At 35.6% G+C, this 16212-nt stretch overlaps 1 protein-coding gene across 2 annotated transcripts in view; it reads right to left on the bottom strand.

Annotated features, from left to right (window-relative positions):
* RBM25 (RNA binding motif protein 25) overlaps window positions 1-16212 on the bottom strand; it is a 50589-nt gene that overhangs the window by 32374 nt on the left and 2003 nt on the right. Inside the window, exons 2-5 of one of the 2 annotated variants that reach the window (XM_081143214.1) lie at window positions 8855-8971; window positions 8623-8743; window positions 3331-3380; window positions 1020-1187 (exon numbers count right to left, since the gene is read on the bottom strand). In XM_081143214.1, the coding sequence (XP_080999340.1) occupies window positions 1020-1187; window positions 3331-3380; window positions 8623-8743; window positions 8855-8896 (381 nt within the window). In that variant the 5' untranslated portion in view covers window positions 8897-8971. The remainder of the gene's footprint in view (window positions 1-1019; window positions 1188-3330; window positions 3381-8622; window positions 8744-8854; window positions 8972-16212) is intronic. The other variant, XM_081143215.1, reaches the window with a different exon arrangement.

Genomic DNA, 16212 nt, shown 5'->3' with positions numbered 1-16212 from the left:
CCACATTCTGAATGTACTAAAAACCACTGAATTATACATTATAAAAGGGTAAGTTTTTTGATATATAAATTATATCTCAATGATATTTTTAAAAATGTCTTCCCACCCTGGCTGGTGTGGCTCAGAATAAAACCTTAAAAAAAAAAAATCAATCATTTTGTTTTAAAGGTTGCTGGGAAAAAGAACTCACAGAGTCCAAATATTAACCCAGAGATTACTTATTAATGACAAAGGGAGAAAAGGTACCCTCACAATGGAGAGATCTGACCACCTCAACCAATGAGTAACTAAACGTCACCAAAAATAGGACCAAGAGATATCATGTGCCTTTTGCTATGCAGCACTGAGAACAATACATTAGACATGAAGTATCATTGCAAAAAATGGTTACTCTAAATATAACTATGAGCAAACACTCAAATTCAAACTGGGAGAGATATTCTGTAAAAAAACAACTTTTCAAAAACATCAATGTCATAAAAGACAAAAAACAAGCAAACTGGAAAATAAAAAGGGCAGAGAACTGTTCTTTATTAAACAAACAGTCTAACAAGGTGTGACAATCAAATGCAATGTACAATCATAGATCAAAAACAAAAACAGCTATTTTGGAAATTATTGGGAAAACTAAATTTAAAAAAAGAAAAAGAACTATGCATATTAGTTAACCATACTGTATCCTTAAATTTCTTAAGTGTAATAATGATTTTTTGACCATGTAGGGGAATTTATTTGGTCTTAGAAAATACCAAGAAGTATTCAGAGGTGAAATGTCATGTCACACTTACTCTCAAATTACTCAAAAAAAAAAAAAAAGTACAGAGCATGGGCATATATAGAGTAAATGTGGCAAAATGTTACAAGGGTGCTCACTGTATAATTTGTTCAACTTTTTTGCCAGATTAAAAATTTTCAAAATAAAACGGAGAAAATCATTCAGAGCCCTCTTTCTGCTTTTTCAGAAGTTTAAAATTTGTAACAAAAACCTTTTTAAATGAAAAATAAACGGTTTAACTTACAGCAAGGAGCTGTCTTATGAGCATATCTGAGGCCTTCTCAGAAATGTTGCCAACAAAAACTGTAGTAGTGGGACCACAATTTTCATCATTTTCTTTTGCCTTTAAGCCTGGATGATCCTTTCTTGCTCCCAAATGCTTTCCAACCATGGACACAGTGGGTACTAAGACCTAGAATGAAGAAAGGTAATAAAATTTGATCTGGCAATTAAACTTCCTATCATGTTTAATGTAACATTAGACTAAAACATCAATGTTAAATTAGTAAATACAGGATGAGACAATGGTAGGTTTACAGTTCTTCGTACAGAAAATAATACAATTAATAAATAATAATACAAGAATGCACTGTGTTTCGTGTACTCACAACTGTAAACCTACTTTTGCCCACCCTGTATAAGGCACATTATTATTAAAACATATACGTACTTAATCTAAAGCACACAGCATTTTTCATTACGGAAAACATGCATGACAAGTAGAGTCCCGTTGTTAGATTAACATTCTTCAAAGACTTGGAAAAGCAAAAATTACTTGGGATAGAAAATTTATGTTTAAGACAATTTTTAAATGTCTAAGATATCATAAATCATTTAAACTATCAAATACATCCAAATGATTCTTCAAACTGTACTCTTACTAGTATAAAAGCCAATTTCAATTATCCCTGCTAATCCTCTTGCAAAATATTCAAATACTCCCATAGCATGCCCCCACACTTAAAATTTACCCTTTATCAGTTACTTGAATTTCTAGCTTATTGTCCCTGTATAACTTTCAACTTCCCAAAGGAAGGAATAGTCTTACTCATCATTTTATCTGGAAGTGAATTTAGTAAAACCACAGTAAGCACTGAATAAATACTGGTGAACTGAGGGAGCTGCTCCAAACTCCAAATGCTATCTTTTCCTAGACTGAAATGCAAGGAAGTAAGAGTACCTGTCACGTGGAAGTTTTCAAAAATGACCAAACATTGGGTGTCTAAAGCAAGAAAACTTTGTCTCCCCCTCAGTATACAGAATCGTATTCCTCTTAGTGGTCTGCCTCACAGTAGATTCCTATTTGTCCACCTACTTCTCATCTCCCTTTTAATGTGAATAACACCACTGCCCTCCCTTTTCAAAAACCCCAGGTAGAAAAACAGTTGAAAGTAGAGATCAACCCTGTCTCATACTGGAATTCCAAATGAAGCCTTGTGTTCTACCAATGAACTCAAAGAATTATCTGGTTAAATAACAGTTAAGAGGGTTATTGCTTTTTTGTTTGTTTTTTTAAATATATCTTTATTGATTTCTGAGAGAGGAAGGGAGAGGGAGAGAGAGAAACATCAATGATGAGAGAGTCTTTGATCGGCTGCCTCCTGCACACCCCCGACTGGGGAGAGAGCCCGCAACCTGGACATGTGCCCTGACCGGGAATCGAACCCTGATCGCATGGATCCTAGGTCGAGACTCAACCGCTGAGCCACGCCCAGCCAGGCAAGAGGGTTATCATTTATTCATGTGTTATAATATATTAACATTCTTAACTAAGATGCTTAGAGCGTACAGAAGCTTTAATGACGTGGAGAATTAAGGTTCAAGACCTAAGACTAATGAAACACCTCCCCAGAGGAAAGGCTTCAGTAAAACTAAAAAGCTACAAGATATCATACTAGAGGACAGAGGAAAAAACAGCTTGGAAGAGGTTAACAATTAGGTAGGTAGGAGGAAAAGAACTATATTCAACATAAATTTCATTTCAAAATTTACATTTCTGCTAGGATCATCCTTAACATTCTTTTAAGAGATCTGATATGACATACCATTCTCCTATCTCCGAAAACCAAGACATGAGGAAATAACAAAAAAGCCAATGTCTGAAATATGAACTAATAAGTAAACGAATTTAGAGAATAAGAGAGAAACCATATAACTATTTATTTTAGGGAAAACAGCATATATGCACAGCTGAGTGAAAATGTTAATCAAGTAAGTAGTATGATAGAAATGGATGCTCATACTCTTCCTACTATTCTTTTAAATGCTTAAAATAATTTATCTAAGTTTATCAAGTTTTTTAGCATTAAAAGCATATCACAACCGTATCTCCTAATTCTTCCTTAAAATTATACTTACAGACTTGGCTGGGGAGCTCAGCTGATTAGAGCGTCCCAATACACTAAGGTTGGGGGGCTTGATACCCAGTCAGGGCCCAAATAAGCAACCAACGAACGCATAAATAAGTAGAACAACAAATCAATGTTCCTCTCTCTCCTCCCCTTCTTCTATCTCTAAAATCAATCGATAAAATTTTTTTAAAAAATTATACTTACAGTTGGAGCAGGAGCCATAATGCTCATTGGTACAGGAATCATTGGGGTTCCTAAGGAAAAAAGCATAATGAGTTGTAAGCACACAATTATACATGACTGTATTCTATATCATCTACATGCCATACATACATGTATCATCACTCATAATTAAAGTGGAAATGTAGGACTAGTAAGTTATTGATGAATGCCTTATTTTCAAAAGCAATGTGGTATCAGGTCAATCTAATATAAGCTTACCTACAAAAAAACTAGTCTAAAAGTAAAAAGGCTACTACAATATGCTTTGCCTTAAGGAGTATAAAATTCTGGACAGTTACTGAATCATGTTCATCTGGTCAGTACATCCTCAAAACCAGCAACTTTCACAAATACAGGTTCACTTATGGGTTAACAATGATAATGAATCCTTTGAAAACAAATTCTTTGAAAGTTTTATTTATAAGTATCAAATGAGAAATGAATCTGGAAACCTAGGAAGAATCTTGTTATTCCTGGTTGTTTAATAAAAACAAAAATTGGCCTTGGCCGGGTGGCTGGGTTGGGTGGAGCATTGTCTCTTACATCAAGAGGTTTTGAGTTCAATTCCCGATCAGGGCAGATACCTAGGTTGTGAGTTCTATCTCCGGTTGGGACACATACAAGAGGCAACTGATTGGTGTTCTTCTCTCTCTCCCCCAATTCCTCTCTCTCTAAAATCAATTAAAAAAAATATATATCCTTGGGTACGGATTAAAAAAATCATGCAGAAAAATAAGATCAATAATCTCAGTCACCGTAAAGAGAAAAATCTAAGTGTCTGCTGCTCTGAGGGTTTAAGAGCTGACAATGGGCTGGCTACCTACTGACATCTGAATTTTTGTTTTCAACTGCATTGTTTACTAATAGCTGCTGTATTGATGCCCTAGCCAATCTGGCTCAGTGGTTAGTGAGTTGGCCCAAGGACTAAAAGGTCTCGGGTTCAATTCTGCTCTCAGGCACATACCTCTGTTGCAGGCTCGATCCCTGGCCCCAGTCAGGGTGAGTGTAGGAGGCAACCAATCAACGCCACATTGATGTTTCTTTCTCTTTCTCTTTCTCTTTCTCTTTCTCTTTCTCTTTCTCTTTCTCCCTCCCTCCCTTCCTTCCTTCCACTCTCTCTGAAAAGCAATGGAAAAAATATCCTCAGATGAGGATTAAAAATAAATAGCTGCTGTACTAAGAGTCCTTGTGTATGTAACTAATGAAGAAATCTTACCATTTGAAAACTAAAAAAAGGTTGCAATGAGGGCAAAATCTGTCAGATTTGTCTACTTTTCCAATATAAATTTTAAAATGCTTTTAAATATATCTCAAGAAGTTCTGAAATTGCTCTTTAGTCCAAATTTAGCATCAATTTAAGATAATTATCCATCTAAGACTGGTAATAGAGTCTTAAATATTTAACATTATCCATTATTTTCCAATATAACTTAAAGTAACTTCATGGTTTTAAAAAGAACTTCATGGTTTTCTAAAAAATAAAAATCAAGTCTGCTATCAATGAGCCTACAGAAAATTGTACAAAATAGGAAAAAAAACACATAGGTTTCAGAATCAGACTTGGGTTCAATTTTAGTTCTATTACTTTTATTTCCTATGTTTACTTATTTTTAAGTATATGTATTCATTTCAGAGGGAGGGAGGGAGGGAGATCAATGATGAGAGTCATTGACTGGCAGCCCCCCCACATGCTCCCTACTGGGGATTGAATCTGAAACCCAGGCATGTGCCCTGACGGGAATCAAACCTTGACCTCCTGGATCATAGGTCAATGCTCAACCGCTAAGCCACGCCGGCTGGGCAGTTCTATCACTTTTAGATAGGTAACCTTGGTAAGCTCCTTAACCTCAGCTTCAGTTTCCTCAATTCCAGTGAGGTATTATTTCCTCCAAATGCCTGTGAGATTATCTGAGATCATTTATGTGAGACAATTAAATACAGTGGATGCTCAAAACTACTATTAATCGACATCTAAATTTTTCATGTTTAACTTTCAAAAAAACAAAAACAAAACACCGTCAAATATTTCCTTGTTTACTACTCTATGCATCACGCTGTCCATTCAGAAAAAAATACATTGGGGGAAAAAATTTTTCCTTTTTAACAGTTACTAAAAAATTTTCATTGTATGTTTATCTCAACATGCAATGTAGAATTTACATTAAAAATTATATTGCTACTATTATAAAAATCTATGCCTGCTAGAGTGAAAAAAAGCAAAGTGCACAAAATGTGAATAGTGTATTACTAGTAGAGTTTTTTAAAAAGTGGAAAAAAACTAAACACAAGCAAATACACTGGGATATGCACAGCATCTCTTTGGAGAGTTATATGCCAGAAACTGTGAAGGCAGGCTATGTTTGGAAAAGGGAACTCTCAGGAACTGTTGGGGGAAACTTCCTTTTTCTACGTGCATGCATTACCTTTCAAGAAAAAATTACGGTTATTTTTCAAATTTATTTTAAAATTTAATATATGTGATGACCACATACATCTCACCAGAGTTCAATTAATTGCACTTATAGGTAAGACAAGAAAATTATATGTTACATAAGTATTGTGGTCTTGAATTATTACACTTGGTTAGCATACTATTTTTTTTTTTTTTATTCTCACCTGAGGATATTTTTTCCATTGTTTTTCAGAGAGACTGAAAGGGGAAAAGAGAGAGAGAGACAGACAGACATCGACATGAGAGAGACACATCAATTGGTTGCCTCCTGCACGAGCCCTGACCAGGGCCAGGGATTGAGCCTGCAACCAAGGTACGTGCCCTTGGCTGGAAGTGAACCCGGGACCCTTTAGTCCACGGGCCAACACTCTAACCACTGAGCTAAACTGGCTAGGGCACTATTTCATTTTTTACCTTCAAAAGTATTGATGTAGCACACAAACTACAGGTAGTGAATGAGCTACAACTAAAATTTGATTTATCACCCAAGTATGCTTCACTAGACAGAAACAATACTGTACACTGTTGTAAATAGAAATCAGAATTAACAGCATTACCACTCTACGAACAAATGCCCACATTAGTATGGCACTGACCAAAGAAAAAAATACTGAAAATCGGGTTTTTCGGTCTGCTGATTTATCTTAAAATTAAAAGAAACCTTAAGGAAAACAGGTCTCAATTATCTTCTACTTCTATTTATGTTTGGTATCGTGTTCATCAGAAAATGCTACATTTGGCCTTGCCTGGGTAGCTCAATTGGTTAGAGCACTGTCCCCATACACCAAGGTTTCAGGTTCAATCCTCAGACAGGGCACATACAACAATCAACCAATGAATGCATAAATAAATGGAACAACAAATTGATGTTCCTCTTTTTCTCCATTCCTCCCTCACTCTCTCTGTCAAAAGTCAATCAATAAACAAAAATTTTTAAATAAGTGATATTCAAAAAAATGCCATGTTTATCTTCTGGCTTTTCATACTTTCTCCAATACTGTTGTTTACCAGCTTTGGGGAAAGTAGAAGGCTCTCCAAGCTGAGCCTCTGTAATGTACATTTTATGAATTTACACCCCATCATATGAGCCAAATACAATGTTCTTTTGATTTTGTAACAGTCAAGCTCTTTAGTAAAACACTGTAATTTCAAATAAATAACTAAATGATTAAAACCAAGTCCCTGATACAAAGTTTTCCTCAAACAAAAATAGTTAGGTATGATATACAGTATCATTTATAATGATTTCAGCCTGAATTACAGATTCTATGTCAAAATATTTATAACATGAAAATTAAGAACTTTTACTATCCTTCAGAAGGGGAAACTGATTTTCTATAAAATATTTCAACCTCATTAAAATATAAAATTTCTAAACTACCACCATAAACCAAAGGAAGACTTTCTCTCAAGCCAAGCAATGTTAACTATGTACCTCAAGGTAATGGTTCTCAAATGTGGGTTCTCTTAAATGGATACCTAGGAATCACCTGTGAACTTGTTAAAAATAAAGATTGCTGGGCCTCAATTTCTGTAGATCTGATTCAGTGGGTTGGGGTAGTCCTGAAACACTTTTTCTTACCTCATAGAATTTTGAAGAAAGGAAGTTTTTGTATAGTAATTTGAAAAGCTCTATATAGTCATGTATACAAAAAGGGGACAACCCTGGCCAGTGTGGCTCAGTTGGTTGGGCATGGTCCCATGCACCAAGGGGTTGCCAGTTTGATTCCTGGTCAGGGGACATGCCGAGGGTTTAGGCTCAATCAGATGTTTCTCACATAGATGTTTCTCTCTCTCTCTCTCTCTCTTCCTCTCTCTAAAAATCAATAAAAAAAAGAGGAGAATAGTATATGTAGGATACTACTATCTATATATTTGTGCTAAAAGAAAAAAGACTAATGGAGCCCTGACTGGATATCTCAGTTGGTTAGAGCATGGTCCCAATGTGCCAAAGTTGTGCGGTCTATCCCTGGGCAGGGCACACACAAGAATCAACCAATCAATGCACAGATAAGTGGAATAAATAATGTTTCTCTCACAGATCAATAAATTTTAAAAAAATTAAATAAAAAGAATCAACAATGAATGCATAAGTAGAACAAATCAATGTTTCTCTCCTTCTCTCTCTAAAATCCTTCCTCTCTCTCTAAAAATCAATTTAAAAAAACACACTAACGAATAAAAGAATACATACTTAACCCTAGCCGGTTTGGCTCAGTGGTTAGAGCATTAGCCCGCAGACTGAAGGCCAGGTTTTATTTTGGCCAAGGGCATGTACCTTGGTTGCAGGCTCAATCCCCACCTCGGTCAGGGCTTGTGGGGAAAGCAACCAATTGGTGTGTCTCTCTCACATCGATGTTTCTCTCCCCCTCCCTCCCTCTCTCTCTGAAAAGCAATGGAAAAAATATTGAGTGAGGTTTCAAAAAAAAAAAAAAAAGTATATATACTTAAGTGGTGGTGTGTAAAATGCATTAGAAAACATCTGGAAGGACAAAGAAGAAACTAATAGCCCTGCTTTGTTTACCTCTTTCCGTAAGGGGATGGTAAAACCAATTCTGTGGGAATGTGAAAAAAATTTTTCACTGTATACGTTTTCAGTTTTTAACTTCATGAACCCACTACCTATTTTTTTTCCAATCTCCCAAATGAGTCTGTACTAAGTCAGGTATGAAAACTACTGCCAAAATAAAATGAGACATCACATTTCCAGAATGTTAACAGACATCTTTACTATTAACACAGTCACATACATACCATCTTCCTAATGTAAATACTGCAAAGACAAAAGTATGTTAAAACAACTACAGTACTCACAAAATTACCTGGAGGTACAGGTGGAGGAAAGCCAGGAAACTGTGGGGGTGGGATCCCTGGTGGGAGTGCTGGGATTCCCATGGGAGGGCGATTCAAATGAGGGGGGAAAGACATTCTTACTGCAGATGTCTAAAAAAGAAATCATGACAAATCATTTTATTTGAAAACTTTACAATTCAATATGCCTGGTTTGTTGGCCTTCATTTTTAGAGTATCTGCAAAATTCTAAAGTTTTCTTACCCAAAGGAGTTGGCAAAGACCCTCTTTTCTCTGTCTGTCCATTGAGAATTTTTAAAATTTAGATCTTTTCTAAAATAAGTTCCCAAAATGTACACGATCTAAGTTCAGGATAGACTCCTACAATCATATGGGAATACATATAAAGGAAGAAAAAAATTTTGAGGTTCAGTTAATATCCAAAAGTTAAATACGAAATATCAATGAATCTTTTTAAACCAAACTCAGAATCCAGGAAGGTTTCCAACAGTTATTTTTTAAACGTGTCTGATGCATTCATGTTTTTAAATACATATTAGCACCTTCCTGAAAACTAATTTACAAAGTTACACAATATTTATTGATTCAGTGTTGGCCAGTTCTTCAAATACAAATGACTGTCTCAGTGAACTACCAACTTGGAGGGGGGGAACCTCCTGACATATCACATAATAACCATTCAAATATAAAGAGAACAGCCCTGGCCTGTGTGACTTAGTTGGTTGGAATGTGTCCCATACACCAAAAGGTGGTGGGTTCCATCCCAGGTCAGGGAACACACCCAGGTTACAGGTTCGATCCCAGGTCGAACCGCTCAGAGGTGGCCTGCAACCACATAATTTTTCTTAAACTTACAAGCAAACCCTTTAACCACTCTTGAATAAAATTCAGTAAATGAATGAATGAAATTCAAGAATCAGATGCTAGCATTTGATTTTGATTTTTTCATTCTGAAATGTAAAGCTCCTTTTAATTAAAGTTGACACACAATAATCAGACCCTAGCATTTGATTTTTAAAAACACAAGAACACGCTGAACTGTTTCACCTGGTTTGTGATATTACTCTAAGAAGCTTATTTTTTACTTCTAGTTAAATGAATACTCAAATATCTAACATTTTTCCTCCCCTCAAATTTTATATTTTCCTCAACATATTCAAGTGTTCACATCTACTAGAAAAGTAGAAAAACGTCAGGATGTCCTAGGTGGATTCCATGCACCAATTTTAAAAAGCAGCCAAAATAAGTGGGTCGATCTCCTATTAGCGATGCCACTAAAAGTAGTGATCTGATCAACAGCATGTATTCCTGTTGGACACTAGGAAAAACTCCCCAACCTATGCTCTATAACTGAAGTTTAGAACTGTTAGAAGCTTTTAAAAATTGTCTCTACTATTTTTTCTTACACATTGTTTTACTCACCCTTCAGAAGAGAGAAGATAAAAAGTGCATGTCTTCCACTTCCTCGCCCCCTAATCCCAACAGTTTGGTATATATCGTTGTATTCTTCTAAATATCTCTCTATACACAAACTAATATATAATCATTTGTCTTTTTCTGCAAACAATATAATCATACTAATAGTTACCCGCATTTCTCCCTCATCATTAACATCTCTTTATATCAGTTCATAAAGTTCTATTCCATTCTTTGTAAGGCAGTAAACTATTATAATACAGACATACAATAATTATTCAAGCAACACTGATGGTTGACTCCACATTTTACCTCTTGGACATGTAACTCTATGCACATGTGCAAGTAACTGTATAATACAGGTTAGTACTGTATATATCCACACGTTACCTCCAAATCATCCTCTGGAACTAGGGTACAAATTTATATCCCCACCACAACTATATAGGTATACCCTTTCCTCATATCCTGACTATTGCTACAGTAAATCAGTATTTAAATTATAACAATCCTATAGGTAAAAAAATACTGTTTCAGTTTGTATTTCCCTAATCACTAATGAGGTTGAGTATCTTTTTACCTGTGTATTAGACATTTATTTAAAAGTTTTAGAAGGCCCTAGCCGGTGTAGCTCAGTTGAAAAGTTTTAGAAGGCCCTAGCCGGTTGAGCATCATCCCATGCACCAGAAGGTTGACGTTTTGATTCCTGGTCAGGGCACATGCCCGGATTGCAGGCTCCATCCCCAGTAGGGGGCATGCAGGAGGCAACCAATATATGTTTCTTTCACATCAGTGTTTCTCTCTCTCTTTCCCTCACTCTTCCTTTCTCTCTAAAATCAATAAAAAAAATTTTTTTAAAAGTCTTAGAAAAAGCATGTCCTTTGTGCTCACAGCTGTTTTTCAAGAGTGCTCTTTTGACTTAATTAAGTTTATGTAGCAAAATATTCTATAAAATCTAAACTTCAATTTCAGAGAACACAATACATTTAAAATATTTAGAATGCTTTACAGGTAAAAAAAATTAATAGGATGATTTCATTTACTTAGCAAATAAGATACTGGAAATGCTTTAAAATAGTAAAAAGGGGCCCTGGCCGGGTAGCTCAGTTGGTTAGAGCATTGTCCCAATATGCCAAGGTTGCGTGTTCAATCCCCAGTCAGTGCACATACAAGAAGTAACCAAAGAATGCATAAATACATGGAACAACAAATTGATGTTTCTCTCTCCCTCGCTTCCTCTCTAAGAATCAATTAATTTAAAAAATAAAAATTTTAAAAATAATAAGTAGGTATTAGCATAATTTAAAAAGGGAAAATGCCAACTAATTTGACTGAAAATATATTTTTAAATAACCTGTTTGTGATATTTTTGCCCAAAATTAAAAAAAAAAAACTCTATAAGGCAAGAGTGTATCTCCCTTTAAAACAGAGAGGGCTACTGTCCTACTTACAGAAGCTCCTGTATTATAATACTCTATCTCAGCACTTTTCTTTGGAGGGCAGTTGGTATTAATACCTGTTGAACAAATGAATGAATCAGTAAACAAATGAACTCTGAGGACTTCATTAAACAAATTTATTAAGAAGATCCCATGTACCAGATACTGTGCTAGCAATGACCCAGTGCCTAGCCCCCCTCGCAACAGTAATAAAGACTGGGCCATGAATTCATCTTTAAAATCACTTTTCCCAAGTATTAGATATAAATATTATTTCTTATAAAACCTCTATTCTTGCCCAGCCTGCATGGCTCAGTGGTTGAGCCTCAACCTATGGTCCAGGAGACCACAGTTCAATTCCCAGTTAGGGCACATGCCAGGGTTGTAGGCTCGATGCCCAGTAGGGGGCATGCAGGAGGCAGCCGATCAATGACTCGTCATTGATGTCTCTCTCTCCTCCCCATCCCTCTGTCTGAAACCAATAAAGATTAAAAAACAAAACAAAACACTGTTCTTGGTGTTTAAACAATATTTCATGGTTTTTAAACGTATAATTCATTCTATTAAGTAGTAACCAGACTACATGTTTAATTTTAGTATATGCCAATATACCCATTCCATGCACTTCTAATTTTTCTATAAAGTATTTCCCTTTAACTTCGAACTGTTCAAAACTTGCTTATTCAGCTCTGGCCAGTGTGGCTCAATGATTACAGCATCGGCCCATGCACTAAAGGGTCGTGGGTTCAATTCCTGGTCAAGGATTTGATTCCCGGTCAAGGGCACATACCTGGGTTGCAGGTTGAATCCATAATCCCAGCTGAGGTGCATGTGGCAGGCAACCAATAAATATTTCTCTCTCTCTCTCTCTCTCTCTCTGAGTGTGGCAGGCAACCAATAAATATTTCTCTCTCTCTCCCTCTCTCTCTTGCTTATTCATAGGCTGAACTTCAAAGGTAAGAGGTAATCTTAGTAAGATAAAATTCAGAACACAAACATTTCTGGTGATCTCTGATACTCACTTTCAAATATCCTAAAGAGAGTCTCAACCACTTATTTCAACACAAAGTTTTATGTATTTTGTATAATATATATGTGAAAAGTGACTGAGAATAAACTTTTATAACCGTAAGCCAAGCTTATTAGGTTTTACCTATAGTTGATAAATTGTAATACTCTCTTATAATAAATTATATAGATATTCAAAGGTGACAGTTACTTTGTAGAATGAAGTTGGGAAGAGAACTAGGGAGTGCTTTATTTTAAATACAGTGAGTGGTCAGGGCCTCTCCAAGAAGGTGACACTTGAACAAAAGCTCGAAAAGGGCAGAGGTAGGAAGCCCTATTAATATCTGGGGGCAATAGCCCCAGCCGGGTGGCTGGTTCAGTTGTTTGGATTATTATCCTGTACAACAAAAAGGTTGGGGGTTCAATTCCTGATCAGGGCACAAACTTAGGTTGTGGTTTTGATCCCCAATAAGGGTGCATACGGACGGCAGCTGATTAATGTTCCTTTTTCACATGATGTGTTTCTCTCTCTCTCCCCCCAAACCCCTCTAAAATCAATAAACATCCTCAGTTGAGAATTTTTTTTTTAATTAATTTATTTTTTAATCTGGGGGCAATAGCCTTTCAAGCAAAGAGAACAGCAAATACAAAGAGCCAGAGGTGGGCATGGAGTGTATGCAGGAGAAAGAGCAAGGCCAACAGCTGGAGCAGAGCATTTGAGGAAAGTCAGAGATAAATGAGGAATATTACTTGGGGAGGGGCTTCAGAGAGTATAGGGCTTTATAGGCCACTGTAAAGAATTCGGTTTTTCCTCTGAATAAGATGGAAAACATTTAAAGGTTTTTTATTTAACTTATATTTTAACAGTGTGCCTGGCCACTACATTAAGATAAGACTGGAGAACAGCGGTCGAAGCAAAATACTACTGCAATAATCCAGACAAGAGAAGGTGTCCTGGATCAGGTGGTAATGGTTAAAGTGGTAACAAGTTGTTAAATTCTGGATATACTATGAAGGTAGCCAATTGCTGAGGGAATGTGTATGGGATTTAAGAAAAAGAGAGATGGAGAGGTTATTTTTATTAATATTGAAAAAATTAAAATAGCATTTTAAAAATACTTGAATAGTAGTGTTTCACTTTTAGAAGGTTCAAAGCATTTTTACCTGTTAAGTAAAAAATTACCAAAACATATAGGTTTAGGCATTTGTCAAAATTCACTGAAAATGGGTGCATCTTATTGTACGTAAATTTTACCAATAAATTTGGTATCTCCCCCCCCAAAAAAACCAAACTCCTAAATAAGATTTATCTCTACCACTCAAACATATGCATGCATTCTGCTTTTCTTTTTCACTTTACTTTTAAACCACTCTTTTTTCCTGAGAATACCATTACTGCTTAGACGCATTCCTCCATTGCAGATTTATCCCCACAGAAACAAAATATTTTATCAGGGATAGATTTACAGGCTAACCCCATCAGACTGTGTGCCAAATTTCTTTTTTTTTAAATCCTCACCCAAGGATATTTTTTCCATTGCTTTTCAGATAGAGTGCAAGGAACAGAGAGAGAGAAAAAACATCGATGTGAGAGACACATCAATTGGTTGCCTCCGACACAAGCCCCAGCTGGGGATGGAGCCTACAACTGAGGCACTTGCCCTTGGCCAAAATCGAATCCAGGACCCTTCAGTCCGAGAGCCGAAACTCCTAACCACTAAGCCAAACTGGCTTGGGCTGTACCAAATTTCCAAAATAGTAAAAGGTAAATGAACCAAGACTCCCTTCAGCAAATACTCCTATACAACTTCATTCACATTATAAATATATGTGGCAGGTTCTTTTCTAAGTATTATTAGTTCTGAAAAAGCAAACTTTAAATTATATAGTTACACACCCAGTTCAGTGGTTCTACACTGAATATAAACAATTAGTGTAACGTGCACTGTTTCCTGCTCTGCTTATAACCTGACAAGACACAACAGACTGACACAACCCTCCCAGCCTAAGCAAAAGCAAGCCCCTCAAAACGTCATTTCTCAAACTGAATTTCCAAAGACCTGGAGTCTTCAGAAATTACTCATAGGAAAAAGTATTCTAAGTCCAAAGAAGACTGGGAAATGCTAAACCAGAAGTTTCTTTTACAGAAAAGCTTCATACCTATGAAAGTGTTTTGTGTCTCCCAAAAGGGAAGCTGATCCTTTTCTGAGATTTCCACTTTGCTGTTTTACCATTTTCAATGATTAAAAAGCAATACTATCGAGATTAACCAAAGAAGTTATATGCATAACCCATGGACACAGGCAATAACGGGGTGAAGGCCTGGAGAGGGGGTGGGAGCAAGGTGGAGGGGGTCAATGGGGGGGGGAAATGGGACACCTGTAATCCTTTCAACAATAAAGATAAATAAAAAATTAAAAAAAATTAAAAAGCAATACTATCTATAGAGATAGAATAGTGACAGTCTGGAGTTGGAGTGAGAAAAGGAAGTGATTTGTAAACAGGAGAGAGGGATGCTTTGGGGTAATGGTTGCACAACTCTGTACATTTACTAAAAATCACTGAACTATAAGTTTACAATGACTGAATTTTATGCAATTACACTTTAACAAAGCTGCTTTAAAAAAAACTATCAATTCAGGACAATTTCAGGCAAAATCCAATTAAGACTTGCAGATTAGATAATACTGTATCACTATTAATTTCCTGACTTTGATCACTGTACTGTTGTTATATAAGAAAATGTCCTTGTTTATAGGAAATACACACTTAGGGGTTAAGGAACACCACACATGCAACCTACTAGAAAACATTTCAGAAGAAAACTATGGAGAAAAAAGGGAAAAGATAAAGTAAATTGGTCAAGTGTTAACATTTGGGTAATCTGGGTAAAAGGTTATTTGAGAATTTTTTGTACTACTTTTGTAAATTTTTTGAAGTTTGAAATTATGTTAAAATAAAGTTTAAAAAAGCAGTATCATTAATTCTGGTTAGTAGAAATAACATGTTTTTTATTTTCAAAATTTAAAAAAAAAAAGGTAGGTAAAAAGCTATTCAAAAACTTTGAGGAGCCCTGGCTGGGTAGCTCAGTTGGTTAGAGCATCACCCAGATATGCCAAGGTTGTGTGTTTGATCCTAAGTCAGGGCACAGAAACAAGAAGCATGAATGCATAAATAAGTGGACAACAAATCAATGTTTCTCTCCCTTTCAAATTAATAAACAAATTTTTAAAAAACTTTTAAGGAATCAAAATTATGATGTCAGCAGTAGTGTAAAAAGACTATCGAGAGATTAAAAAACACACAGAATGTTTTTGTAAGACCTTAAAAGTTTCAATGATTACTTTTGCTTCCAATGTTATAAAATAGTTAATATAAGTTTCCCCTAAATTATATATAATTAAGTATCTAGTTCATTTATCTGAGGACAAAACAGAACTTGAAAATCCCAAACTTAAGTCTGAAGTAGTTACCCAATGTTAAAATGAACTTATTTTTTAAATATATTAAGAGCCTTAACACAGTGGAATAAAAAGATAGCAAACCACAAAATAAACGTAATCAAACTATCATTAGCGTATATAGTGCCTATATGCAACAGTGGGACAATAATTTTCTTCCTCAAAGTGCTTTGATTCTCTACCAAAAAAAAAAAACCCAAAAAACAAAAAACACTCTGGGGACCAAATAAAATTTAAAAAAAATTGGTAACCCCAAGATGAATTATTTTAAAAAATA

Source organism: Miniopterus schreibersii (genome assembly GCF_964146895.1).
Source record: "Miniopterus schreibersii genome assembly, chromosome: 1".
In the NCBI taxonomy this organism is placed as follows: Eukaryota; Metazoa; Chordata; class Mammalia; order Chiroptera; family Miniopteridae; genus Miniopterus; species Miniopterus schreibersii.
The sequence above is the reverse complement of the archived record's forward strand: the minus strand, read 5'-3'. Positions and strand labels throughout refer to the sequence as shown.